This window comes from Vicugna pacos, chromosome 2 (assembly GCF_048564905.1).
Source record: "Vicugna pacos chromosome 2, VicPac4, whole genome shotgun sequence".
Classification (NCBI taxonomy): domain Eukaryota; kingdom Metazoa; phylum Chordata; class Mammalia; order Artiodactyla; family Camelidae; genus Vicugna; species Vicugna pacos.
Window position 1 is genome coordinate 103,840,212 of NC_132988.1, and position 12,144 is coordinate 103,852,355.

At 36.3% G+C, this 12,144-nt stretch overlaps 1 protein-coding gene across 1 annotated transcript in view; it reads right to left on the bottom strand.

Moving 5' to 3' along the window:
• Positions 1-4,762: 4,762 nt before the first annotated feature.
• PI4K2B (phosphatidylinositol 4-kinase type 2 beta) overlaps positions 4,763-12,144 on the bottom strand; it is a 30,274-nt gene continuing 22,892 nt past the window's right edge. Inside the window, exons 8-10 of the mRNA XM_072945614.1 lie at positions 12,006-12,139; positions 11,378-11,437; positions 4,763-5,065 (exon numbers count right to left, since the gene is read on the bottom strand). Coding sequence (XP_072801715.1) covers positions 4,892-5,065; positions 11,378-11,437; positions 12,006-12,139 — 368 coding nt within the window. The 3' untranslated portion in view covers positions 4,763-4,891. The remainder of the gene's footprint in view (positions 5,066-11,377; positions 11,438-12,005; positions 12,140-12,144) is intronic.

The following is a 12,144-nucleotide window of genomic DNA, read 5'->3' on the forward strand; positions in this document are numbered from 1 at the left end:
AGCGATCTTCTCAGCATTGAGTGAAAGCACAGTTGCTCGCAGTGAAGGAAAGCTCGCAGAAGTCAAACACGACTTTGTTCCAAGCTAAGCATTTTGTTCCTGAGACTTCATGCTTAATTACTACCATCTATGACAATAAGCTTTTGATATTGTGACAAATTAGTGCATTTGCTTGATGGAAACCAACTCATCATCATCATCAACAAGGAGGCCTAATTAAGAAAAACTCACTGGTGAAAAACATGGGACAAGAATTAAGTTTTCAAAGAAATACGGGTGATCTAACCACACTCTGTAAATGAGGATATTTTCTGATTTCGTGAAGAGAGTTCCTGCTGCCACAATTCTCTGGCTTTTTGGGGACTTCCTCTACCATGATGAATTCTTCAATGAAAATTAAATCTCTCTTATCTGACTCCTGCTATAAACACAATATGAAGTAGGTAGAGTCACATATGAAATATTCTTGCCAAAAATGTTTAACCTGAAACTGTTCAAGATTTTAGATCTCACTCCCAGTTTACAGGAAATACAGAGGGTAGAGGATGAAATTGAATACTAAGAAGTCTTATGAGACAAATCCAGAATGGCGGATATCCCCATAGTTAACGTCACGGGGAAAATGAAGGAACTGTTCCAAATTAAAAGGTAGAACAAACAAATGCAATGTATAAAAGTTGGTTGAATCTCAGCTCAAAGCAGCATAGCTGTAAAATATATATTTGGTGAAAAACAGAAGATATTTGAAAATGGTTTATATAAATAGGATTTTTTGTTAATTTTCTTAACAGAGATGATGCTGTGGTAAGTAGAATGACCTTATCCCCTCCTCTCTTTCAATGCAGCCTCTCCACATGGCTAGCCTGGGCGTCCTCACAGCACGGTGGACTCTGGATAGCTGGACTTCTTACTTGGCAGCTGACTTCCCAGGCTGGGTGGGGGCTACCAGGCTTCTTAAAGGCTAAGCCCCAAAATAGCATCACTGCACGTTCATTACATTCTGATGGTCAAAGCCAGCTGCAAGGCCAGCCCAGATTGAAAAGGGCAAGAGGTGGATTCCACTTCCTGATGGGTCGAAAAGTACATGCTTACAAAGAGGGAAGGAAGTGAGGACAACCATTTTTGGAGACCAGTTACTCCCTTTCCTCCAAAGAACAGATTAAATATATTAAGAGGTTGAATGAAAGCCACACACTCCACAATGCAACAGGAATCTAGATACTGAAAATAAGCTTCTGTTATACATAAGAAAAATGTTGAGAGCTCACGTCAAAGTCAGTGAAGCATTTTGTTTACAAAGCATTTAGTTTCCCTTCCCTGTGTGCAAGGAATTTACAGTCTAAGAGGCAAAGGTAGAAATGTGCACACATAAAGATTAAGACATTATTCCCTGGAAAATACTTTATTTTGATCTGTTATCATTTCCCGGTTTTCCTTCTGCCTTGGAGCAGTATCTAAAGAGCGAATCCAAGACCTAAATTGTATTTTACTGATTTTTGTATTCCTACTGCCTTTTGGAGAATCTGGCATGCAATGAGTACTCAGCAAATGTCTGTTGAACTCAATGAGTGATTTATATCCGTCACACAAACTGTTGTCCACTCAGGAGCTGGGATTTTAGGAAACAATAAAGGGCTAAAGCAAACTCATATGTTTGCCGTGACTGAGGAATGGGCTGTTCCAGTACATGACTATGTGGAACAGAACCAAGAGCCCAGTAGTAAGCAAGACATTTATCTCAGTTATCAAAAGAATTATGACAAATCCAGGTTGAAAGGTCCTACACGTTGTTAAGAAGAATGCCTCTCAGGCCTCACTACAGGAAGTATTTACAGATGGGTGTTCCTATTACTTCAGCCTTCCATCTGGGGTAAGACCAGGAGGTGGCTGGGACTGCAGTAATGGCTGAGGTAGAGGCTGGTCCTGGTCACATTCAGGGAGAGTAATGCATCTGGGGGTGCTTAAAAGCCTTTTCTTTCCGGTAGTGTTTTGGACTGAATTGTGTCCCCGTCCGAAATTCATATGCCGAAGCCCTAACCCCATGCGACTGTATTTGGAGATACAGCCTTTAAAAAAAGGTTGGTGAAGATGGAATCACTGTGATTTCTCTTTTGCTATCCTAGCTGCTCGATGGGGACTAGGGATTAAAAAAACTACCCACTGCTGCTGCCATCCAGCCTCCTATGATTGGTTTTTGATTTTTTATTTTAAAATGGTTTGTATTTTTATATTTATACGATAATGCTCAGGACAGGCCTACAGCAAGTTTTAACAAATAGATGCAAAAAATGTTAGTGACTAAACACAAGCACCTGTTTCTTGCTCATGTCACAGTCCAGCGCAGTCAGCGCGCTCTCCTGGTAGGTTTCCAAGCAGTGACTCACGTGCTCTGGCTGCTTCTGCTTTGCAAGTTCTTTGTTTACAGCCAAATGGGAAGGCAAGAGAGTGGCCAACCATGACCGCTGGTTGTGATGCAGTGAGTTTTACTGCCAGGTCTGGAAGTCACGTAGATCCCTTATCCCCACATCTCACTGGCCAGAACACAGTCACGTGGAACCAAACTAACCGCATGAGAGGCTTGGAAACAGAGGGACAACGCGGGAGAATCTTCCCACAACTCTACAGCTGCCCGAGAGACTTGGGAAAGAAGGTCGACTGTAAAACATAAAATGCTGCCTGAACCTTCATGTATCTGTGCAAGGATTTAAGATATAATCTGCTCAAAGAACTGGTCACTGTTGTTTTTAATAAGGTTTTAATTCCTTTAGTACAAAACTTCAAATTAAAAAAAATTTTCCTGAATCAAACTGTTTTCAGAACTGCAAAAACATGTTTCCAGAGTCGTCAACTGTTGACAAATTTGGGGGAGAATAAGGCAGCATATATTTAAGTAAGAATTAAAATGTCTCTAATTATAAAGATTCCAGTTAACCATGTCTTTTGGAATGACCAAGAATTAAACTATACTAATACGTGAAGTAAGAAAATGGTGGTTTGGCATCATTTATAAACATAAATGTGTTCACAAGCATTCTAAATATTCCACAGACATACTTCAGGAGAAGTCTAATCTTAAGACCATGTTTGACACTATAAATATACTCACTGAAAAAATTAACACAGTATTTAAATAAGAATGAAGCTCATGAAAATTTACAAAATATAAGCAATGTACTCTGACTTGTAATCACATCTTAAATATTCCAACTTTACCCTTTTGGCCTGGTCAGGCCATTTAAAAATATTCCCACACTATTTTGATTTTAGGATATAAAACAGAAGCAACTCACTAAGTTTCCACTATAAAAATTAATATAGCAATCCTCAAAATACTGAAAAAAACTGATGAAAGCAGTACCCACATCATAACAACTTATTTCAATAAGAATACACCCTCAAAAGGCACGTTTTAATTACTAGTATTCATCTAAAGATAGTAGCTTGAGTTTTGAATTTCCAGTCCATTTTCCATCATCTCAACATTAAGAGCATGGAGAGTCAGGGAGGGAGGAGAGCACGGCATCTGGCGGACTTCTATCAGGACGGCAGTGTTCTCACGCATCACATCCACGAAGGCCAGGGGAAAGGCGTGAAGGAAGAGACGACGGCACATCTGACTTCCATCCTAATTTCAACTTCAGGAAATACTTTCTACACAAAAATAACTTTAAAAATTACAGGACAGAATGCTTAAAAAACAAAAGGCCAAACTGCCCAGTTTAGTACACGGGGTGATGTTATTTCTTTGAAGCGGAGAAGAGAATGAAGCTTCTTTGGGATCAAATCTTCACACTGGGCTCATCTCAATTTAAATCACTTGATGAGTTAAAAGTGCTACAAATACCCAGGATGTCAGACATACTGATTGGGGCTGATGTTCTACAAGGTGACTGTAATTATAATAACATCAGTAATTTCAAGTACCCTACAACACTACTATTATTTTTAAGAGGTTATGTCCTAGGACTCCAAAAATGCAATCCAATATACGGTTTGAGCTACGGTTTACCTTTCAGTGAAGTTGAACGCTAACGGAAATACTAAGTTGAACCAGTCAGTACTCTGAGGTACTAACTGACTCTGCATGAGGTACTGATTCCATGTAAGAAACAGAAGGGAATTTTTAACGTTATTTTGGAATTTCAGAATATTGGAGATCTATCTTAATTTCATATTATTCCCCTCAAGTCTGTTTAGTGTTTCCATTTTTTTTTAAAAAGGGAGATAACCTTAAGATTTTTTTTCCCTCACTATAACAAACTAATTGACCAAAAATACTTTGAAGTACAAAAAAGAGAAAATGGTCACCTGTAACTTAAACAAAATATAATTTTCTGGTCCCTAATAATGGTTACTTTAAGAGCATTTATTCAAGTTCTAAAATAGCAGCTTTTAAAATTAAGGCAACATTGCTTTATTCTTACCTATTTTTCTATTAACTACTCTATTAAAGTTTCTAAGAGCAGTTTCAACCTGAAAGGCCTTATATAATGTAAGACGAGTTAACATGAACATTCTTCTCAGTGTTTAAAAGGTACATAAAAAGTTATTGTATTCAAAGTCAACACACACCTCATTTTTCGGTTTGGGATTCTAAAGTAATTACAGTCGTTTCAGAATGTGTAAACTATGAAATCACCTCTTCAACTAACATCAACAACATAAAATACAATTTTTCTACAAAAATATGATGTAAGAGATACACCACTTCTTCCCTGAAATAGAAATTTAATATTTGGACAAAGAAACTGTAAACTTTGAGTACTGTTAAAATGTATTATTTGAGGTTTTGGCAATTTGGCAACTGGAGCTCTTAACAGAGATCACACCACTGTCATGTTTTAACAACATGAAAATGCCAAATACTTTGTTTTTCTCACTCGTGCATCTGCTACCAGGAGGAAAAGAACGGCTTCCTGCAGTGGACAGTCTGGGTGAATGAGTTGCTGAGGTGCACAATCCGGCCCTGACTTCCACCTTGACTGCGTTCCACAATCACACAAGGCATCTGTACCAGCTGGACAGGGCTCTTCCCGTCTCTCAATGCCTGAGTAAGATTTAAGATCTGTGCAAAGAAGAGAGATTTCACCAGCTCAAAAAAGATCAAAACATTCGGTTCACTGACATTATTTTAACCATTGTTTCATAACTGTAATTTTTATTTCATCCATTTATGCCCAGTAGAGACTGTGATGAGGAGTAACTGCTACAAATATATATTATGTGAATGTGTATGCTTATACATACACAAACACATAAACACACAAATGCACAAACTTAGAATTAATGATTTTTGCCAGCTGGTAACTTTGCAGTATTTTAGAATGCACCTATATCCAGGAGCATTGGGGTTAGAGATGGAATAAAGTGACTGGTTCCATACAGTACTCTATTTGACACTGGATCCAACAAATACTGGTCTAAAAAGTTTGGTTTTAACTAAATACCTGCCTTACCCACTTATTCAACAAATATATTTATTGCACACTTACTACGTGCTAAGCTCTGTTCTAAGTGCTGGAGATAAAACAGCAAAACAAACAAAAAAAGAAACAAATTCTGTGCCTTCACTGAGCTCACATTTTAGCAGGGGAGGAGTCAATAAACATCATGAACAAGTCAACTGTACCATGTATTAGAAGGAAAAAGTGCTATGGGAAAGCATGATGCAGGGCAAATGGGTTAAGAGAATTTGGGAAGGTAGCATTTAAAATAAAGTTTTATTTAAGAGTTTACTCTTAAAAATAAATAAAACTAGGAATAGTAAAATGCATTACCTTCCATGTTTAAATATACTATTGGAATTGCTACTTGCACATGTAAATAAGGTTATGAAAATCAATGCACAGCTTACAGCCTATTCTGTTCAAATAAAAATTTAATAATCCATTTTCTTTTTTTCCCCTGCATATCAGGTAGAAAATTCCCTTTGTTGTATACTTTAGAAATAAGGTCTCCTTTAGGTTTCTGAAAGTTATTTTATATACAGATGGTGGGCATTTTACTAGTTATTGTAAAGACCATTTAATAGTGATAAGCATAAAGATTTCAACACAGAGCCGTAAAATAAACTTTGTAACATTTTGAATAGTGTTAACTAGATGGTTTAGGTCCTGGAAGATCTGAAGTATTTAACACATCAGGGAAATAAACCCTCACTAGCAACAGTAGTTACTCATTGTATTTATGTTTTAAGATCACTTAATTTAAGTTCTTCCTTTAAAATCTTCTAGGCTGGTTGCATTTGGATAACAAGACAAAAAATAACTTATAAAATTTACATTTATAAGCATTGCTTTTGCCATGAAAATAAAATGTGGGTACCACTATGGCTAAGGAATGAAATATTCTGATTGGTCTCCTCTTTTGATTTTAAAAATTCTATTCTAAATATGTTAGTATAAACATACTAATTTAACTAATATCCAACATTTTCCTAACTCTAAAAATAACACATGACTGTTGTAGAGAATGTAGAAAACAGAATGGTACAAAGAAAATGAAACACGATTAAAATTTTTCAAATACATAATAGCAAAAATTATTCAGTCTTAATACTACCCTAAATATTAATATTTCCTCTGGGAGTTGATGAGATACTTGATAATCTTGCATTTACTTACTAAAGAAACACTGACTAGCACGCACTGTTGGGGAGGAGAGAAGAGTGAATAGGAGGGAAAAAAACCATCTGCGCTCATAAAGTACTCACATTCTAGAAACAAACAGCCACGCGAACAAACAGCTGGAGTGGAGTGTGACAGATACTTCAGCAACAGTGGATCTATGCTCTGACTGTAAAATCTGATCCCCTCCTCAACATACTGCCCATTTTTTCATTTCTCATAAAAGAAATACATTACTATATATTTAAATCAAAGAAGATTATTTTTAGAAATAGACAAAACACTGCAGGCAAGGAGAAACACTTCAGAATTCTCTATCAATGCCACGTTTGATTACGTGGTAGGGATGTGACACTTAGGTTGAGGGCAGATGGTGTGAGCTCACAGACTTCTGCATGTAGATTTTGCTTTCCTCTAGACTGGTTCACTGGTCCTCAGATTTTAGTGGGCATGAGAATTACTGAACTAGCTACATAGAACTACATATATTTTAATTTCTTGTTGGTTTTAAGCTATTTTTCAATAGTACTACACCCAATGTGCTGTTTTAACATCAGATTTCTGAATGAAATGTGACCTTGGTACTCCGAGGGTGTGCTGCGGAAATCAGAATTCCCTGAGCAGCGGGAGGAGCCTAGGAACACAGAGGTGGAGCTTGAAGGAAAAATACCGTTCTCCTGACGAAGAGGAAAAGGCACTGAGGGGAGATAACAGTGCACACAAGGGCCCCACAGGGCAAGGGGAAATGGGACAGGACAGTGACGAATGGCTAGGCTTAGGGGAGGCTGCCAATGAGGGGTAAAGGCAGGTGTGGTGGGTGGAGGCAGATTGTGACGGTAGAGTGCTCAAAGTCGGGAAATGAGCCTGCACCTAGTGCGAATCAAGGGAGCTTTAAATCACCAAAGAGGCGATCATATGTGCTTTTAAAGAGATGGTTCTAGTCTAATGTGGAAGAAGGACGGGCAAACAGGTAAGGATATAAGGACACCATTTAGCAGATCATTAAGTTCAGAGAAGAGCTGATAAGGGCTCCAGGCAGAGGCAATGCCACACGTGCCATTTAGACATTCTCCCTTATTAAACAGATACAACATGTTAACCCTTTTGAGCCAAGTTATAAAATGCAGATAACTATGTAGAGATGTTATGAGGATAAATAATAACAAACTTAAAAATACCTAATAAAGAATCAAGTACTCAGGAGGTATAAAAGTGTTAGTTTCATTTTTTTTAACATCATTGATTTTTATTGAATCTTCAAATGAGCTTCTGGTTAAAACCACTGAATACAAGTTCACCATGTATTAATAAAACTATTATTTCTGCCATTTTCTCAGATCATGTGTGAAATACATTTCATATAAATAAGTACCTTCTGAGGTCCCGTGTTCCAAACAGGCACAGGCAGAGTAAAATGAATGCTCTTACTGAACCTGACCATGATCCTACTGCTATTTAATGTAAAATTCAAAATCTTTAACTTAGTAAACATCACTAGTCAAATTTTAAAAGAAATGCCTTCACACTAGTTCCTAATTCCTGTCTTCATCGTTATATGAAGAATCAGAACATGTCATTGATTATGTATGCAAAACTAAAAACTTCCTATAAACTAGGGCAAAAGACTTGGTTGTACAAGCACAAATCATGACGGTAATTGGCAAAATTAGAAGGGAGAAGGATTCGAGGGATAATTATAAACGATAGAAATAACACAAGTATTTTGACTCAATTAAGGAATTGGCTAAATAATGAATTTTGTTGCTTAAAACACGGGTTATTTGTTTTTGTTTGTTAAGCTTCCGTTTCAAATACTGATTTTTTACTTTAGAATATAAAATAATATGTGATTTTTTAGACTAGCTTTTCTTCTTTTTAAAGGCTAAAACCAGAGAGTTACACAATCATGTACATGGTTAGGGTACCTTATTCTTTTTGGCTATCAGAAAGGTTGAAACCAAATTAAAATAAAAAACCAAAACAAAATCAAATTAAAACACATAGCCAAGGTATCATTTTATTTTTTATTTCTCCAGATCCTGATCCTGTCAGTTTTATATTCTATTACACCCATTTGTACAATACCTTATTCCTTTGTAGATGAGACAGGATATGAATAAATAAACCTAAAATAGCAGATAGCCACTGGTGTATCTTTGTAACAGACCTCAGAACTGGAGAGTCCCCGTATCTTTTCAGATAAGCATCTTAAAATTTAAATTTAAATTCCTCATGTACTAACTTTAATCAACAATTAAAGGTTATAAAATTATTTACAGCTTTTATTTTTAAAAAACAAATATTCCTAAGGTAAAGATACACCTTTAGGGATACGAGAATTCCAGAAGATGGAGCATACTGCTAAAGTCAAGCCAATTTGTTTCAAGCAAAAATGTCAGCTTAGGGCATAATTACCTATGCCTGAAAATTTAACTCAAATATAGTTTAGGGTGGTAACCCTCAACAACACAATTACAGTCATCCAGCATCTGAGCCCCTCGTTCATGCCTGAATTACTGAAAACACCTCCTCACAAGGCTCTGTGGCTCTAGACATGTGTGCTGAACCAATCCGCACCCCACTGTCCAGTCTGCAGTGGTTCTTTGTTGGGTTAGGGATACCTTTTGCTGAGCTATAAATTCTATTGCCCACTCCACGTCCAAAAAGTACACATAAACAGAATTTAGCACAAGATTTCAGGGAGTTCACAGAGAAAACCCAGGGTAAGGTCTCCTCTCCAGAAATGTCACTCTCATCGCAACTCCCCCCTTTAAAAGACATTCTGATTCCTTTTTTATTATACACAGTATGTAAGCAGCTTATACATACCATTATGTATTATATATTTTTTAACTTAATATGTTCTGGAGATCTCTCCATACGAGTAAATAGAAAACTTTATCATTATCACAACTTTTTTTTTGAAATTGAAGTATAGTTGATTTACAATATTGCATTAGTTTCAAGTGTGCAGCAGAGTGATTCAGTTTTTTTTTCTTGCAGATTATACTCCATTATAGATTATTATAAGATATTGGGTATAATTCCCTGTGCTATATATTAAATCCTTGTTATCTATTTTATGTACAGTAGTTTGTATCTGTTAATCCCCAAATCCTAATTTGTCCTTCCCCTTTCCCTTTCCCCTTTGGTAACTATAAATTTGTTTTCTGTGTCTCAGTCTCTGTTTTGTATATAGATTCATTTGTATTTTTTAGATTCCACATATAAGTGATATCACACAGTATTTGTTTTTCTCTGTCTGATTTATTTCACTAAGTCTAATATTCTCTAGTTCCATCCATACTGCTGCAAATGGCAATATTTCAGTCTTTTTTATGGCTGAGTAATATTCCAGTGTGTGTGTGTGTGTGTGTGTGTGTGTGTGTGTGTGTGTGTGTGTATATATGTGTGTGTGTGTGTCTCTGTGTGTAGCTCATAACTTCTTAAGCCAATCGTCTGTTGATGGGCACTTAGATTATCACAACTCTTTTTTGGAGGGGGTAGTTAGGTTTATTTATTTCTTTATTTACTGGAGGTACTGGGGATTGAACCCAGGACCTCATGCATGCTAAGTGTGCACTCTATCGCTAAGCTTTACCCTCCTTCATCACAACTCTTTTCTATGCCAGCTCTCTAACTGCTCCAGTCCCTTCTGAGTGGAATCTGTATTCTGGTAGTTAGGGCCCTCCATCATCTGACTCTAGCCTGCTTCTCCAGTCATTTCACTTAAAACTTATGATTATTTAAAACTTATGACTCCAGCAGAGTGCTGTGTAAGTGCACAGAGCACAGAGAGATGAACAAGCTAACAATCTGCCCCTTTTCCCTGACTCCTGGCCTCCTCACTGGAGCAAGAGCTCCCTGAGGGGAGAAACTCGGTTTCACTCACTGCTTCATCTCAGTCACTAGCACAGTCTGTGGCACTGTTCTTTCAATAAATATTTGATGAATGAATGATTATCTAATTTAATTTTATATATTTGTTAATGCTACATAATACACAGTGCAAAAACTAGACTTGTCTTCTTTCCCACGTGTTTGTAGCAAATAGCTACCTTAAAAGAAACGCATGTTTTAGGAAGAAAAAGTGAATTAGTAAGTCACTAAGAAGACAGTGTTTGCACTATAGTTTATTTTCATTTCCAGTCTTCCTTTTGGAATCTGAATACTATTAATAGAGTAGTAGAACCAGATGTCACCTGTAGGTCAGGCCAGCCTGCAGGTCCACACCAGCAGATGGAATTAATACCTTGTATTTCTAATTACAGGAGGTGAGAAGGGGTGAGAGGACTGAGTTACAAATAGTACTTTGATGTCCCAATTAGTGCTCAACTTTGCTGACACGGTTATTTACTGATTGTTCTAACAAAGGCCAAGCATATTCCATGAGGAAAATAGTCAACAAGAAATAGAACTTGGTATTGAAACATTCAAGCAAATGGATTTGAGGAGAAAAAAGATACTAATGCCCAGGAAAAGTTATCAAAATGAGGACAAAGAATTCACAGTAGGAGCAAACTGGCTAACTGAACAAGACATGAGAAGATAAAAAATATCTAATATAGAAGACAACAGAGAAAAAGAGTATTGAAATCAACTTCATCTCTAATCACGTGAGCTACTTCGGTTCAGAATGAAGGACAGTATTAGAGTTGCATTTTGGGTCACAGTGGAGAAAAAAACTTGACTACTGTTTCAAAGAGAGATTTTTTTTCCTTAATGAACAAGACCTTAAAAAGGTGACCTACCTGACCCCTCATCACAGACATTTGCCTTTCAAAAGTGGCTTTGTCAAATCTTTTGTCAATCTGTCATAAAAGGAAAGAAAACAGTATTATAATTCCAAAATCAAGATCTTTGGAAAAAAATCTGAAAACAAAAGAACTCTTCAGCTTAGCACATGAGGTCATCAGAAAGCATTCCTAATAGATAAAAATAACATGAAAAGATTATTTTTACTTAATGTATTTTTATACACCTCTAGAATGACAACAAATAGTTTATTTATACTCCAACTTGTTCCAGAACGGATTTAAAATTACTTTCCAGACAAAAAAGTTTAGGGTTTTTTTTTGAGAGAATTAAATCATATCAGGTCACAAAACATGTATTATAATTTATAGAGCAATTCTGTAAAATTCAACTTTCAAAGAAAACAACTTCTCAAGTTTTAATGTAGTCTCATTTCAAATACTCATAGTGTAACGTCACAAACTTATGCTCCTATAAAGTAAAATTGCTAATTTCTTTGTTATATTGGGTTCTACTGCAAGCAGTGATATCAGAAGCAATAAACTGCAAATTAGCTCTATTAGGAAAATATCTCTTAAGAGTTATTTAATTTTCTGCAAAAAGTAAAACTAAAAATTTATTTACCTTAAAAAGTTCATAAAGATCTTCACATAAATCTTGCACAAAGTTCATGTCAGAAATATATGGTAGAACCAAGTTTCTTATTTCTTCAGAAAAAGGAACTTTTGCTTGAGGAAGCCAAGCCCAGTGAAATGGATCTAAT